The sequence below is a fragment of the Callorhinus ursinus genome, unplaced genomic scaffold (assembly GCF_003265705.2).
Source record: "Callorhinus ursinus isolate GAN/ISIS: 27379988/994484 unplaced genomic scaffold, GSC_fseal_2.0 scaffold82, whole genome shotgun sequence".
Classification (NCBI taxonomy): Eukaryota; Metazoa; Chordata; class Mammalia; order Carnivora; family Otariidae; genus Callorhinus; species Callorhinus ursinus.
This window is the reverse complement of record NW_027397144.1, coordinates 2,355,960-2,372,111: the sequence shown is the minus strand read 5'-3', so window position 1 is coordinate 2,372,111 and position 16,152 is coordinate 2,355,960. Positions and strand designations below refer to the sequence as shown.

General features: G+C 59.3%; 1 protein-coding gene across 11 annotated transcripts in view; it reads right to left on the bottom strand.

The window, feature by feature from the left end:
• Positions 1–16,152, bottom strand: part of NFIX (nuclear factor I X) — a 94,565-nt gene that overhangs the window by 19,624 nt on the left and 58,789 nt on the right. For all 11 annotated transcript variants that reach the window (XM_025862995.2, XM_073887719.1, XM_073887716.1 and 8 more), the window contains exons 3-5: positions 1,311–1,373; positions 885–959; positions 417–537 (exon numbers count right to left, since the gene is read on the bottom strand). In XM_025862995.2, coding sequence (XP_025718780.2) covers positions 417–537; positions 885–959; positions 1,311–1,373 — 259 coding nt within the window. The remainder of the gene's footprint in view (positions 1–416; positions 538–884; positions 960–1,310; positions 1,374–16,152) is intronic.

The window sequence follows — 16,152 nt, the reverse complement described above, 5'->3', positions numbered from 1 at the left end:
TTCAGTGGGTTTTAAGTCTAAATACCTTCCAGAGCCCTCTTTGGGGGTCCCACCAGGATGTCCATCCTTGGCTGGGATGGGGGCTGCTCTACTTGGAGCATCCACCCCATGCCTGTCTGGGCTCAAATGTCACTTCCGCAAGAGAGAGGCCTTCTCAGATCCCCACTGGGAGTGCCTTCCAGGCACGGTCGTGCCTTGTTCGGGCTAAGGTCCCCATCACCAAACGCCCAGCGACAGCACGAAGCAGGAAGCTCAGGGGGTTGGTGGCGTGGTGGGCCCCGGCTGCTCTGGAGCCCACGCCCTCAACAAGGGGTGATCTTCTAAGGAACCCAGGCCTTGGAGGTATAGCTGCCTGCAGCACCTGAGATGGCCTGGGGATGGGGGGGGGCAGGGGGAGGCCAGGGTGCTGGGCTCACCTGGTGGAAGGAGGGGAGGTGATGGACCGCCGCCCCAGGGTCACCTGGTTTATGTTGTAGTAGCTGGGACTCTCCAGGTCTGCCAGTGAGAAGTTGGGCCCTGATGCTGTCGCAACAGGAGCTGGGAAAAGGCGAGAAGGTGATAAAGTTTGAGGTGTGGAAGGCCCAATGAGGTCTTGTTTTGTTGTCATGAGCAGCTCCCCAGAAGCCTCCTCCTGGCTGGGGGGTCTTTGCGGAAGAGCCCTTGGTTCTGATTTTTTTCTCCAAAGCAGTGGAGATTAGAGAATGGGCTCTCTGGGCGCCTCTGCTCCACCTAGCCCAGTACCCATGGGCAGAGTGTCCCAGGAAACCCTGTCTGCCCCTCTGCCAAGACCCCACCAGCGGGGGGCCACATGGGGTCTGAGTCCCACCTCATCACACCCCCAGTCTGCTGAGCTCAGCCCTGGCTGAAAGAAAGAACTCACTTACTCTGTGATACTCTCACCAGCTCCGTCACATTCCAGACCCCGGAAGTCACAAAACAGTCCTGGAAACTTAAGTGCCCTGAAGAGGGGAAAGGACAAGTGAGTGAGTCAGGCAAGGCTAGGAGGGGCTGCCTGCCTGTTTCCCCGAAGCTCTCCCCACTCTTGCTTTGACTCCCTCCCTCCCAAGCCTCACATTCCAGACACACGCTGGCCCTCAGGGGCCCTCATGTCTACACGGAAGAGTGAGTATGCGTCAGGTGAGCCCCCACCCCTTGGGACGTCAGCTGAAGTTTAGCTGAGGAACGGCTGAGTAAAGGAGAAGAAGTGGAGGGAGAGCGGAGGCCAGGTTGGCCAGGGGTGGGAGGGCAGGTGGGGGCCGGGCAGGCCACAGAGGCTAGGCATGGGCCAGCGGGAGTTGGGGGGCACTGACCGTTGGGCAGTGGTTTGATGTCCGCATCTCCTTGCTGGTTTGAACTATCTGATTGTCCGGATTCTGCAGGAGACACAAAGGGGAGAATGGGTCAAGATCAAAGTGCCCCCCCACACACCAGCCAAGCAGCTGCCCCTCCAGCCCTGCAAACACCTTCATAGCACCCTCTCCTCGGAGCGGAGTAGCCTAGGGAGACCCGAAAAAGAGGAGGAAGTGCATCCTACGGACACTGGAGCCAGATCCTGCTCCGTGGTGGGGTATCTTGGGCACTGCGGGGTGGCTGGCAGCAGCGCTGGTCTCCACACACTAGATTCCAGTAGCACCCAAGTCTGACAACCAACACTGTCTGTAGACACTGCCCAATGTGCCTAGCAGCAAAGTCGCCCCCGGGTGAGCAGCAATGGCTGAGAATCAGGGCGAGGATGGTGCCCAAGAGAGAAGCCAGTGACCATCTCTTTGCACAGCTGGGATGAACCCAAGGGTCCCCCATCCTCCGCTCGGCTCGGGCTCCCAGCAGAGCAGCCCCTTCCTTCTCTCACTTCATTAATTACAGCCATTCCTGTCAGCCTCAACCACCCCCACCTCACCTTTATGCTTACAGGCAGTGCCTGGCAACACGGAGGGGGGAGGTTTGCCCTGGCGCCGTCGCCCGCTCTGTGCCAGCCTGTCTGGGCTGTCTCATGCCCCAGTGCCACAGCTGCTCAGAGGGAGTCCCGAGACAAGGGCCCATTGTGCGGTGGGAGCTCACAGAGGGCTGCGGCAGGGTGGAGTGTGTGTGTGAATATTTTGCTGAGCTTGGGAAAGCCCCCCCCACCCCCGCCCCCCAGGTCCTCAAAGCTTTGTGTGCCAGGGGCACAATGGGGACCTCCAGAATGCCTGCCCAGGCAGGACAGCTGGCGAGAGGGGGGCAGAGGGGGGCCAGGGCAGGTTGTGGGGCAGGAGGAAGGCTAGGCATCTGGTAAAGAAGAGGCTGCTCACAAGGGGACAACGTGGGGGTGGCATCGGAAAGGGAGAGCGCGCCCTGGTATTGACCAAGGTTCTGCCCAACTCTTTGACCCTGCCTCCTGAGTCTCACCTGCCACCCCAAGGTCAGGCTACTGGCCGGAGAGTCCACCCCTCACTGGCCTCACAGCCAAGCTGCGCACACTGGGGAGTGACCAGCGAGGAAGCTCCTAAAGAACAACGACACGGGGGCCCAAGAGATTGCAGCAAAGTGCCCTGTGGCCACTAGGCCACTCAGGAGGGATGGAAGAGCGATGGATGACAGGGGCTGGTAAGAACAACAGCATCCCTCTGGGAGCGAAGGCCCAGGTTGGGCTCAGGCCAAGTTTTTGGCCACCTGCCTCGATGTGACCAGTGAGAAAGGACTGGTTGCCTACAGGACAGTTTCAGGCCCCACTTTCCCCATTCTTTACCTTGTTTAGTTTTTTGAAGTCCAAAAAATAAATAAATAAATAAAATCTTGTCACAAATCAAGAAAACAGAAGTTTATAAGGAAAATGCTAATGATGGCCCCTCAGCCCCTCCAATTTGGGGTGCAGCCTGCCACACCTCCCTTTGTGTTCACCCCCGGGGTGTGTTTGGGGATGGTGAATCCTACACCCCAGGCCCCCTCTTTGCTACTGGCCCTCTCTGCTCTGGAGAGAATCTACAGGACCTCCTCCTCCCAGGCTCCCAGGAGGGCACCCTCTCTGTGCCACAGCGACTTGTGGCTATGAATTTTGTCATTCTCTCGCCCTGGCTTATTCCTAGCTATCTGGGTCTGATTCAACCCCCCTGCCAGTCCAGGAAGGAGCAGGTGAGGGGCTGAGGTACTGGGCGGTCCACTCTAGGACCTCCCTAGACCCAGGGTGCCCGGAGCCTGCTTCATCTCCCAGGGCTGCCCTCTCCTCTATTCAAAACTTAGGAAGGGCAGAGCCACAGGCCCAGCGTGTGTAGCCCATTGAGGGGCACATGCTCGGGGCTCTGCTGCCCAGGGGCCCCTGCTCCTGACCCCACCCATCCTGACCCACCACGGACCAACTCCGTCCCCACCAGCCCTCCAGGTCTGGGTCCGTGGAGTTGGGGGAGCCAGAGTCGTCCGCCCAGGGGCCCTGAACGCGGCCAGGTGGAGACAGAAGCTGCGCGCACGCGCACATCCAGCGCAAGGACAGAAAGGCGAGAGAGAACCCGACAAAGAGATGGAGGTGGGCCAGCGACTACGGCAGAGACAAATGGGGCTCCAGGAGAGCGCGATAGACAGGAAATCCTTCTAAACCAGGATACTGTCCCGAAACGTTATTGCTGTTATTACTATTAGCTTGATGTAAAGGAGCCAGCGGGAGCGAGGATCCAGCGCGGGCAAGGCCCGCTGCCACGCGCCTCCAGGCGCTGCTGGCAGCCATTTTAGCCCTTGGCAGCCATCTTACTGCTGGCGGCCCAGCCAGCGTCCCCACAATGCCACCCCCGCCGGCCCCCGGCATGCTCAGCTCAGCTCTAGGACAAAAGGCAGAAACGCTGGAAATCTGGACCCAGGCTCGGAGGCTGAGGAGCCAGCCCTGCAGCAGGGGCAGCTCCAGCCAGGGCCCCACCGTCCTGCTCTAGCAGCACCCCCTTCACCCTAGCGGCCGGCACCCAGCAGAAGGGGAAGGGAGGGTTGAAGCCGGGGCCCTGGGGACACCATGGTCCGCTCAAAGGCACTGAAGCCCCCACAGGCCAGTCGCAGGCCCTGGGGCTCAACTAGGACCCCTGCCCTGACAAGTCAGTAAGGGACATGATGGGGGCAGGCCCTTGTCCACCCAGTGGACAGATGGGGCAGGGGGCTGGCAGGAGCCCATACAGCAGCTGCAGCGCCAAACAGCCACCGGGCCCTGGTGGACAGGCTTCTAGGGAGGGTGAGGAGACCACCGCCACCTGCCCCCAGGGGAGGGAGCCAGCTGGCCAGCTTTCTTGGGCTCTTTGGGGAACCATGCCCCAAGGTCCGGGCCTACTTTAGACAGCCCTCTGGGATCAGAGGCTGCACCACAGGCTAGCACACCAGGGAGCATGACACCCCAGCATCTTGACTCCTTTCCCTGTTGAGCTCCCTGGGGGAGGGGATAACCCCAGGCCTCAGGACAGACAGGAGGAAGGTCCCTTTATGACACCCCTCCCCACGCCCCGCCTCATGGCTGCTCAGCTTTTATCTGGCAGAATGGGGCTTATCAGAGCCACCAGCTGAACAAACATACAAATCCACGGTTAGTGAGAAAAAACCCTCTGCCTGAACTCTTTATCTCCTGTTCACAGGCCCCACGCACTGCCCCCTGCCAACAGCACAGGAGGAGACCTGACTGCTGCACAGCGGGGGCTCCTCTCTCTGCTGCCCCCCCCCTCCCCTCGCCTCCGACCCAGAACAGGGTGGCTCTCCCCTGGCAGTCCCTGCCCGGCGGGTTTGCATGAGTAAGTTGCAGCCACATGGGAGCCCCCCTCCAGTGTCTGCTTTCTCGCCAGGGATAATGGGCCAGCTGGTGGCCTGTGGGCCAGTGGAGGGGCAGGGACAGTGTTGGCTAGCACAAGGCAGACAGGTGCCCAGCTCCATCTTTTATCCTCCCCCTACACCCTCCCCTGGCCCACGCCCCTGACGCTGTCACTCTGATTCCCCAGCCTTCCAGGGCCACATCCTCTAGAAGCCTCTCAGGCCTCGGCTCTCTTCAGCCTGGTTGCCAGAGCGGTGGGGACCCTAAGTGCACACCCCCAGTTCAGGGCCACCCTAAGGTCAGCAAAGCAACCCTAACCCCCCTGCCTGCACCTCTCTTCAGAGACTGCTGCTGCCTTCACACCCTAGAGACTGGAGATGGGAAAGAGCAGCCAGGGGCACCGCTACCTCCCTTTGGCCCTGACACAGCTCAACCTTTCCCTCTATCCTGGCCCTGAGGACCAGAGAGCATCTTCCCCGGTTTTAAGCTTCCTTGCATGAGGCCCATCGAATATAGCCTCCTAAAAACAGTCCAGCCACTGTGTCCGATGCCTGGGCTTGATGCCCTGGGCAGACAGGTATCAGGGTCCCTGAGCCCCGGCCAGGTTTGGGGATGGAGAGAATCTCAGAGCCCACAGCTTATTCTCCATGCTCTCGGTGGTTAGGCCGGCTCATGTCACCCACAGGAGCATGCTCTGCTGACTGCCCTCTGCGTGGGACCTGGGCTACTCATGTGATCCACACCTCAAAGGCAGAGGCCACCTGCCCGTAGTGCCTGAGGACCCTGGCCACTATGGAGGCTTTCGGAAGGGAGGACTATGCAGGGGCAGGTGACAGATCTGGACTCTGTCTCAGCACGGCTCCTGGGTCTGGGGCTGCTCCCTGTTCATCTGCACACATGTCATTAGTCACCCCCCCCCCCGCCCCTGGCATCGATGGCCTGTGGCCTTCTGCAGTACCCAGACCCGGGCCAAACTCAGCCAACAGTTGGCGGTGTGGGCCCCTCTTCCTTAGGTCCCTCCATATCCCCTGAAACAGCCACAACGCTCCCCCACCCTCCACCCCAAGTACTGCCTTTCTCAATCCTGCACCAGCTCCACCTTCTCAGTCCTTGAAGCCCCCCTACTTGCTTTATTGAGCTCTTCACCTTTCCCTTTGGAATCCCATTTCTGGTCTCATTTTCCTCTCTTGGCTCCACACTCCTCTCTCTGTCCTTCCTTCTTCACGTTCCCTTTCTCAGGCTCTTTCCTCTCCCGACCTTGCCTGTCTCTCTCTCTCTCTCTCTCTCTCTCTCTGTGTGTGTGTGTGTGTGTGTGTATCCAGACCTTGCCTGTTTCTGTGTGTCTGTGTGTCCAGAAGGGCTCTGCCTCTTCATGGGCGCTCTGGAGGGGGAGCTCCAGCAGCCAGGAGGAGCCCAGTGTTGCACACGAACCCCAACTGACAGCATGTTATATATATGTATGTATATTTCCAGTCACAGACGGGCAGATATTTATGGCTCCCACTAGGTAAAGGAGGAATTCCTGCTTGCTGCAGGGAACGCTCTGCCTCGGCTCCCACCCGAAACAAACTCTCTCTGTGAAAGGGGCCACATGTAACTTGCTGGCCGGCTGCCTCCACGCACATCACTGACAGAGTGAGTTCTTAGGTGGCCAAGAGGAGCGGAAAGACCCAGCTCAACCACACCCACACGTGCATACACTCGGGCGAGCACAAACACGCATGCATTTGGACATACCACCAGCAATTTCCTGCCGTCCCACAGGGGTAAAATGAGATGATGCATTCAGAGCTGCGGTCCCACTGTGCACTGCACGCTCAGTACTTAGCACTGGGCCAAAGCGGAACCCCGCCTCTAGCTCTGCTGGACCACCAACCTCTGGGGGCTATAGAGGATAGCCCCCGGAGTTCTCTGTTTGCTTGCCGTTTCCCAGGCTCTCTCCAGGTCTGAGAGTCAAGAAGCAGGGTGAGGGTGTGCTCTGTTCTGGGGGTGCTGTCCTCTGAAGGGCTGATGCAATTCAGGAGCTGATCCTGGCACTCTCCAGGGTGGCACTCCCCTCCCCCTACCTGTCTCCCCCCTCTTCTGTGATTCCGGAGCATCCAGGGCACTGGAAATCCAATCTCAAGGGTAGCCAGAGGCCTGGCCTGCAGCAATCAGAGCTGGAGAATGTAACTATTGTGCCTCTTGAAACCTAAGTCTGAGAATCTGAGCCACCCTGCGGAGGGGCACGGGGGACGGATGGGGGGCTAGGGAGACAGGTCACAGAGGGGTTCTCCCCATGTCTGCAAACAAGCGACCTGGGATTGAGGAAGTCCTTGAGAGTGCAGGGCAGCCAGCGGGCAAAGAGGGGAGGGGCTCAACCTCAGCCAGGCCCAGGGAGCTTCTAGGATCTTTCCTTCCCTCTTTCCACTCTGCGGTCCGCCCCCATGAGCCAGCCAGCTTGTGCGTGTGCACACAGGCCCTGGAGCAATCCTGAGGTTTATCTGCCTTCTGTTGTCCCTAGAACCCCACATGGTGGGAGACAGGAGCATGACCAGGAAGCACAGCCCTGAAGATACGGGCAGGGGTACGGCTCGGGGCACAATGGGCACACACGTTCCACACGCCCCATTACCTTCATCTCTCCTGTCTTCGTTCCCCCTCCACTCATGGATCTGAAGGGGCCTGAGCCTGTACCTTGAGTCACCTGTGCAGGGGAGGAAGGTTGAGCGCCAGGGAAGAGGCCCAGTCACACCTGCAGAGACCTGCTCTAGACCTGCTCTGGCTGCCCCTGGGGGTGGTGGCCTGAGCTCAAGAAGGCCATGAAGGGAGGGTGGGCAGGGACAACAGCTCAGGCCACAGGGAACGTGCGGATGGGACCTTCCACTCTCAGTCCCTGGCCCTGGTGGCACTACCTTTCCCACCTCAACCCACGCTACGTCCACCAGCACTATCTGTGGTCCTCCGGGAGTGAGGGTCAGATCGGGCTGCCGCAGGGCTCACTGCCCAGCAGTGCGACTGCAGGAAGGGAGAAGGCAAGTCAGTGGGCTCATCTGGTGCCCAGGAGACCCAGCAGAATGGGCTCCAAAGGCCGTACTCAGGCAAACAGCCCTGGTGCCTTCAGGGTGCTCCCCTGGTGTGAGCTGCTCAGCGTTCTCTGCCCTGTACCTGATGGGAGAACCTTCCTTAGCACTGCCTCCAGCCCAGGAAGAACGAGAGATGGGGCCTGGTCACTGAAGCCCCGGGGGAACCAGGGGCCCAGTTGGTCATCCCCATGAGACGACAGACAGTGGCCAAAATGGGGGAGAGAAGGAGGATTGCACCCTCGTGCAGAGCACAACACCTAGCAGGTGGATGGAGGAAAAAACGCCCAGTCAGCCTGTTAGGGGCCTCTCCAAGCCCGGCCCAGCAGTTAAGCAGTTAACTCCCAGCGGTTAAGCCCAGCAGCCCTGGGAGATGAGGATAGACATGCAGGCTCCTTCTGGGTCTGCCCTTTCCAGGGAACCCAGCACCGACCCCCATGACATCAGTGATCCATGGCTCTGTGTGAACAAGCAGACCCCGGGCCTTGCAGTAACACCATCTGGGATGTTCCAGAGGTGCCCAGGGGGTAGGAAGTCCCATCAGATCAGAATTCCCATCAGACAGGGATTGGAGGTGAAGCAGCTGCTACTGAAGGAGGCAAAGGGAGGGACCTTTGGGGAGACGGAGGGACGCAGGAGCTCCGCACCCCAGGCCCCGGCCCACCTCTGCCTGGAGCCTGCCCTTGACCACTCTAACGGGGGCCTCACCCCGGAACAGAGAGGGTGAAGGGGGCACACCAAGGGCAGTGGGGGAATGGAGGTGGGCAGCCAGCAATGGTGGAAAGAGGCTTCCCTTGGTTCACGTCCAGGCTCCAAAACCTACCAGCCAAGTGACTTTGGTCAAGTTCTGAGCTGTTTCCTCCTCTGTAAAATGCAGATGCCACCCACCACCTAGGGCTCTTGGGTGAGGAATAAATGAGAAAACAGGTATAAGGTGCTTAGCCCAGGGCCCGACTCATAAACGTCACCTGTCCTTCCATCTGGACCACCATTTCCCTTCAACGCCATTAAGCTGAAACTCCTTCTCCCACTCTCTCACTGAGGCACAAAGGCTGCCTCAGTGAGCGACGGGTGGCTAACCCTCAGCTCCCCGCCCCCACAGGAGTGCATACTCATTATGACACATTAAGTATGCCCTAGATTACTATTTTTTGGTGTCTCGCCCCAGAGAACACGGCCAGCAAGCTGAGGGTCTCCCTCAGGGTCTGGCCCATTACCATCTGCAAAAAGGGGCAGACAGGTTTCCCTGGACATAAAAGAGCAGGGTGCCTTCTACAGGTGTGGCCCTCCCCAGAGTCAGGGGCCTCTATGGGATGGTTACCATATTGGAAATGGTGGGGGAGAGGCAAGGAAAGGGAAGGCCAGGGGATGGGTAAGGCCAAAAGCGAAGGGGGAAGAAAAGCTTTTACCCCTAGATTCTGAGGGTGCTAGGCCCTGGGCCCTGCCTGTCCTAGCCCAGCGCTAAAGATACATAGAGCTGAGGACACCAGAAGCATAGGTGCCGGCCCCACGGGTGGCCAGCCGCCCTCCCGGAGCGCAGCCAGTGCTGCAACGCAGCCAGCAGCTGGAGCCCAATGTTTCCAAGAGGGCCTGGGGCCAAGGAGTCATATAATAGCTGGGTCCATAAAAGGGGCCCCCACCCCTAAAGCTTCTGTCCCCTCCTGAACCTGACAGAAACTGACAGTGGAGAATGCCCTCCATAACCAGCATGCCAAGAAAAGACGGGCCCTGCAGAGGGGGTGCCCCCATCCAGTCTAGGGGCATGCAGAGCTGCTCCCCAACCCCTACCTGCTTTCTGTTTCCCAGCACTGCCCTTTCTGACCCTTTGAGCTGCCCAGGCCAGGCCTGGGCCAGACAACTGCCCCCACCTCCAGCTGCTCTTAGGACTATTAATAGTGTCCCCACCTCCCAGGGTCAGGCCTCACCCTCCCCCCATCCCCCAAATACACTTGTCCTTGGTCTAATTACTTGTAAAAGGCACAGAGTCCTCCAGGCACTAACGCCAACCAGGGATGAGAAGGGGGGTGCAGAAGTTCTGGAGGCCACCTGAGGGACATGCCTGGCACAACTCAGAGTTTGGGAAAAGGAGGGAAGGAATCAGTGAACCCCAGAACAAGAGAAGGACAAAAAGACAAAATTAAAACTAAGAGAGAGGGAGGGGCCAAGATAGAAAATCAGAACCAAAGCAAAGTGGTTCAAAGCAAGAGGGCTGCGAAAGAAAGAATCAGAGAAGTAGAAGGTTCCAAGAGGCAGGAAAAAGGGAAGAAAGCAAAGGGAGAGAAAGGGAAGACAGAGGAAGTGACTTCTTAACAAACAAACAAAAGAAACAGAAGGGGAGAAAACTTCCCTAAAAATACTCAGGAGTGGCTTCATGAGCACAGCTGGGCCACATCCAGCTGTCGGCACCTGATGGGGGACACTCATCAGGGTGAGGGACTGGAGAGGCCCCAAGCCAAGAAGCCTCTACCCATATACCTTTGCAATGTTCTGGGGAAGGGAAGTGGGGGGCAAAGATGAGAAGAGGAGGCAGAAAAGGAAAAACCGACCAGGAAAAGAAAGTGGGAGGAGTCCCCACAGAGAGCAAAGTCACTCTCAGCCCCGGGGCAGGGGAAAGCTCCCACACATGGAGCCCCCTTGCTTATAGGAAGAGGGTCAGGCTGGCCAGAAGATGGTGGGGATAGGAGAACATCAGGGCTCCCTGGCCTCCTTGCGTTCCAGGTTACCTCTCTCTTTCTGGCCATGAGCAGAGTCTTACCCCCACCCTGCCTTCCGCTGACCGCTCTCCTTAGGAGAATCCAGGGGGCCTGGGGAAGGAGAACCCACCTAGGCGAGAGCAGGCCAGGGCCACCTGCCTCCCATCCTGAGATGCTCTAATTTCCTCAGCCCCCTGAGGGGCAGCACCTGACACCCAGTCTGCTGTCTCTAAAGGAACCTCCTCTACCAAGGAGGCCTTCTGGGGAGAGACATACTTGGGCCCATGGAAGAGCAATGAACACAAACACAAGCCATAAATCAAATGCCCAAGTGGAAAACTTCTGCCTGGGGGCTGGAAGCCAAGTAGCCTTTCCTTCAAATCCCATCCACACTGGGAGCCTCTGGCTGGGCCAGGGCTGGGGGACTGGGAGACTCTGGCTCTGGAGGGCTCAAGAGCCCCCAGGACTTGGCCACCAGGCCTCCCAGACCAGGGGGTCCCAGCTGGGAACACCCCACTAGATCACCAGTCCTCTGGGGTCAAGGCCTGTCAGTGTTTTGTTCACTACTGTAATCTGCAGCTGGAGAGGATAACGAGACTCTAAATAGATCCTTCTAGATCCTTCTTCCAACTGTGGCTACACTGACCACCCAGGGGACAAAAGTACCAGGTGGCTGGCACCTTCCCCTTATAAAGAAGAGAACATTTTTCCTGCAGGTCCATCCTCGACACTCAACGCCCAAGGAATTGATGTGGAAACCCTAGTACCACTAATTCTCCAAAGCCCAGCTGGGCCAGGACTGCAGGACTGGTCACAGGATCCCCATGCCTGAGGGCTGGACTGACCAGAGAAAGGATGCAGAGTCTCCCCATGGAGGGCAGGGCAGGGGAGCACTCTTGCAAGCTTGCTCTGCTCCCCACCCTCCCCCCACCCCCAAAGACCTTACAGCAGCCACTGCTCAGAGCTACCCAGACAAGACATGAAGAATTTGGGCCTCTGACTCCGTATCTCCAACTTACAGCCCTGAAAGCCCAGGCTGGGCTGAAAATCTGTGTAGGCAGGTAGCCTGCTGAGGGGATGAGATGGCTCTGGGTGTCAGAAGGAGCCCTGGGCCTGGGATCCAAATCCTAGACCTGCTGTTACCAGGCACCCAGCGTGTCTCCCAGGCCTCCTCTCCCTCCCTGTGCAACACCTGGCAGGCATGCCTTCGCACCGTGAGCCCTGAGCAGGAATTTTTACAGAGAAGAGGACAGGAGAGTTTTATAGGCTCTAAAGCGCCAAGCGTACATAAGGGAGGCATAGATGGGGCAAGGAGGTCAGCTTCCGGGACCCTACATTTCAGCTGTGCTGTGATCCTGAACAGCAGCTGAGGGGCAGCTTCCAGAAGCTTGGACCTGCACTCAGTAGTGTGGCGGGCCACCTGGTAGGAGGCAGCTGCCCAGACTCAGGGCCGGGACAATCTAAGCTGCTGAACAGACCAAATGGTACCGACCCTTCAGGTTGGCAGGTGCCACATCCGCCAGTGACAATGCCTTGAAGGACCAGAAAGGACTTTCCGGAGCAACGGGGCCCCGCAGGGCTCGGGGCCGCACGCGCACGGACCGGCGCGCTGCATTCCCGGACGCCGTAGCTAGGTGGCGCAGCGAGTTAACACTAGCTGCCCTCCGCCGGCCGCGGCGGGGCCCGGGCGGGGGCGGCGAACCTCCGCGCCGCCTGCCGGGGGTCTCCAGGGGCCGGGGTTCCCTCTGCACGCCCCCGAGTCCTGAGCAGGAAGGAGGCGGCTCCGGGCAGACCCAGGCCACTCGAACCCCGGGCTGTGCTGCCCGAGGCGGCGACTCTCGTTGCTGCCGTTGCCGCTGCCAAGCACATCCCGTGATGTGATGTGAGGGCCGAGCTTCCCGTTCTCATTGATTAGGAACAGCTTGCGGTGCGGGGGCCGGATGGAAGGGGGCCGGGGAATGGGCGAGCGAGGAGGAGCGGGGAGGGGGGGGGGCGCTGCCAGGTGCATGGCTGTGGGGGTAAACCAGTGAGCCCGGGCCCACACTGCGCAGCGCCACCGTGTCTCTCGGTCCCTACCTGCCTCTCCCAGAGCGGGGCTGCTCTGGGTGTGGGAGAGTCTGCGGCCGCGTGACCCCACGACTGTTCCCGACACTCCCACGACGCCCCCACCTTTTGGCATCACAGACCTAACCCCCTGCATTGATAAATGCTTGAAGAGGAAGATTTCCTCCCCTCCCCTCCCCCGAGCCCCTCTCAAAAAGTTAAAAATGGAGACTAAAGTCAGAGATCAGGAACCAAGGAGAGGGAGAGAAATGGAGAAAAGTCAAGAAGAAGAAAACAACAGCGCTCTCTGCAGTGGCGGCAGCCGTCGGGCAGGCACACCCTCCCAGGCGGGTGTGGAGAAAGGCCCCTTTGTTCGTCAGGGAGGTTAGCCGAGGTGAGGCCCGCTCCCCCCAACCACCCCCCCCCCCCCGACCCTGGGCCGTGCAGATCGCTTCTCAGGGCTCCGGACTGGGTCTGGCGGCTTCTCTGGCCCCCCAATTCTTCTTCCACTCCTCCTGCCAGCCAGTGAAGTAGTAGCCCAGCGGTGGAGGGCTTTTGGGGGGTGGGGTAAGCACTGCTCCCTACCCCGGGCCTTGTCCAAACACCAGGGGTCACACATGTGGGGCGGGGTTGGGCTGGGTCCTCCAATGGGCGTTCTGGACGCGGGCAGTACCAGCCATTAGCGATTAGCCCAGGCTGCTCTTAAGCTGAGGGGTTGTAGGGGGCAGATTCTGCACGCAGCAGGCCCCCCACAAAGGCATGGCCAGAGAAGGTGGCACAGGCTAGAAGATGGCGCCCCAGGAGGCACAGGCTGGCTGACCACGCCCCTCCCGCCCACAGTGAGGCCCAGGGCATCTCCTGTACCCATTCTAGACACAGGACCTTTCCAATAGCCCCGGGCTCTGGGCTAGAGGTGGCTCGGGCAGAGCTTCCTCAGAGTGAGGGCTGGGCTCTCTCACCGGGGTCATCTTCAGATGAGAGGCAGGGCCTGAGCTCCTTCTGTTCCCCAAGGAGGGGCCAGAATGGGGTTGTAAAGGGGGGACTGAGACCCGCCTCCAGAGCCTGCCAAAGCAGAGGCTGCAGAGGGATCCTGGCAGCAGTGGGAGGGAAGAGACACTGAAAAGCATCCCCTGTGCCCCGCAGCAAACCCCCATCCCCTGTCCCACCCTACCGGCTCAGGTTGGGGAAAGGACCTGAGGGATGGCAATCCCCCAAGCACTGTGTGCCCTCTGCACATTAGAGCAGGGGTGCAGCCTCCCCAGAGCCCTCAGGCCTCTCGGGCAGAGCTGGATGGCTTTACACTAGGCCAAGAAGCGCATCCCTTTTCCAACCAGTGGCACCCTCGACCTCCCAACCCATGCATGGGCAGCAGAAAACCTGAAATGAGGGACTGGCCTGGACCGGTCTGCTCCGACAGTCCCCTGGCCTCATGCGTGGGGGATACCTGTTTTTCAGGAGGCCCCGGCCTCCTACCAGCAGTACCACAAAGCAGAGCAGTGAGAGAAGGGAGGAGCATCATGTCGCTGACCTGGCCCTTCCCCGTCCTCTGGCCTGGAAAGTGGGGGAAGGAGAGAGGGGAGAGGAGCAGCAGCAGCTGGAATCGCAGGGAGCCTGAACCGTCCTGTCGGGGGCTGAAATGGCTGCAAGAAGCTGCAGCTCAGATACACAATGTCCTGCCAAACCCCAGTCTTTTAATTCAATTAAGCACGGGACAGACTTCCCAGATTTTTCTGTGTGTGTGTGAGTGCATGTGAAAACCCTGATGTGTGTGAATCCCGGGAGCTGTGAGCATGTGTGCACGCATGTGGATGTGTGAATCCTGATGGGGGAAGAGGAAGATGAAAGGATGCAAATGTTGGGGGAGGATAGAGCTGGGGCAGGATGGCTCCTGGAGAGCAGGTATGTGTCCAAACCTTCCTAGAGGGCCGAACTCCAGACCAGGGTTCTCAACCCCTACCCCATGGACCATTCTCTGTGGTGGGGCCGTCCTGTGCACTGCAGGATTTGAGCATCTCTGGCCTCCACCCACTAGATGCCAGTAGCATCACGCCCCCTCAGTTGTGAGAACTAAAAATGTCTCCGCCATTGCCAAATGTCCCCTGGGGGAAGAATCAGCCTGGTGGGACCCACCGCTCTGGGGCACAAGATACAAACCGAGACTGGAGACTCATGTATTTACTACCGGTGCCTTGCCTCACCTCTCCCCCTTTGGGCTTAAATCCCAGTCGCTTGGCTTCCCCAGTGTCTCAGGTTTGGCTTTTTTTTTTTTTTCCTGAGATATTCTCCCCACCTTACGAATCTGGCCAGAGCCTGACAGCGACTGGGAAATGACTTAGCCCCCGCCTCCAGCAGGGGAAGGGAAAGCTGTCACGGTTAAAGTCATGAGCCAAAGTCATGCCCTGGGCGAGACGGGCAGCCTGAGCTCAACATCGCTGGGGCCTGGCAGAGCCCACAGGAGAGGTGGGGACTTGCCTGGGGCCAGACCCCTGGCGAGGTACCCTGCTCAGCCCCTGGAGGCCAGCAGAAATCAACGCACAACCCCCTCACCATCCTACCCTAGCTGAGCCCTAGGTCAGGCCTCACCCAGACCAACTCCCCTCCCCTGTTCCTGGGGTCACCTGTGGCTGTCCTGGCAGGGGTGGGGGGGACTCAGTTCCAGCAGCCCTTCTCCCCCCAGGCCCAGGGTGCTTGCCTCTCTCCCTAAGCCCTCCTGCAGCCTTGAACAGCCCCCTTCTGGGAGCAGAGCCAAAAAGATGGGAGAAGGATGTTTATAAGCTGCTAAAAGAGAAAAGGAAAAAAGGGGGAGGTGGGGCAGAGAGGTCCAGGCCTCCAGGTAGTACACAGACTGGGGACTCAGGTGGGGAGGGAAGGAGCGGGACCACCTCCCCCAGTGAGCCAGACATCTAGCTAACCTGGCCAGGTGGTGTCCCCTGCCCCGCCCTGCTGGACCACAACCTGGCGTAATAACAGTGTACACCCGCAGGGGTCTGTCACCCCACAGTGACTTGCCAAATGACAGTTTCTTGACACTCTTATCCCAGCCCGGAGGATGCTGAGACACTACTGGTTTTAGCTTGCTTCCTCTGCTCAGCCCGAGAAAGGCAGAACCAAGGGAAGGGCGCAGGGCCCTGGGGGAGCCCAGGCTGGGGGTGTGGTGAAAGGAGCCAGGCTTGGCGGGAGCGAAAGCCGAGTCCCCAGCTCGTAGGGCTCGGCACACAGCTAATGGGAGGCTGGCAGCGGCAAATTGTTGTTTACTTTTAATTAAGTAAACAATGTCGGCTTTCCGCCTCCTCCCCTGCCATCCCAGCCAGTAATTTGGGGGATGACAATGGGGTTGTTTCCTTCCTCCTGCCTTCTTCCCTCCCTCCAAGCACTCCTGCTCACTCCCTGCTCTGCACAGTCTTTACAACTTGCCAGTGCCGGGTGAGGCCCCACCCAGGGGGTTGGGGGGACAGGAAGGTCCAGGGTGACCGGCTGCCTCTCTGGGGAGCAATCCCATGGTCAGGTTCACCTCAGGTGGCAAGGGCAGCTAAGCACTTCGATGTGGCCCATTCTCTCCTCTCTCTCTCTCTCTCTCTCTCTCTCTCTCTCTCTCTCTCTCTCTCTC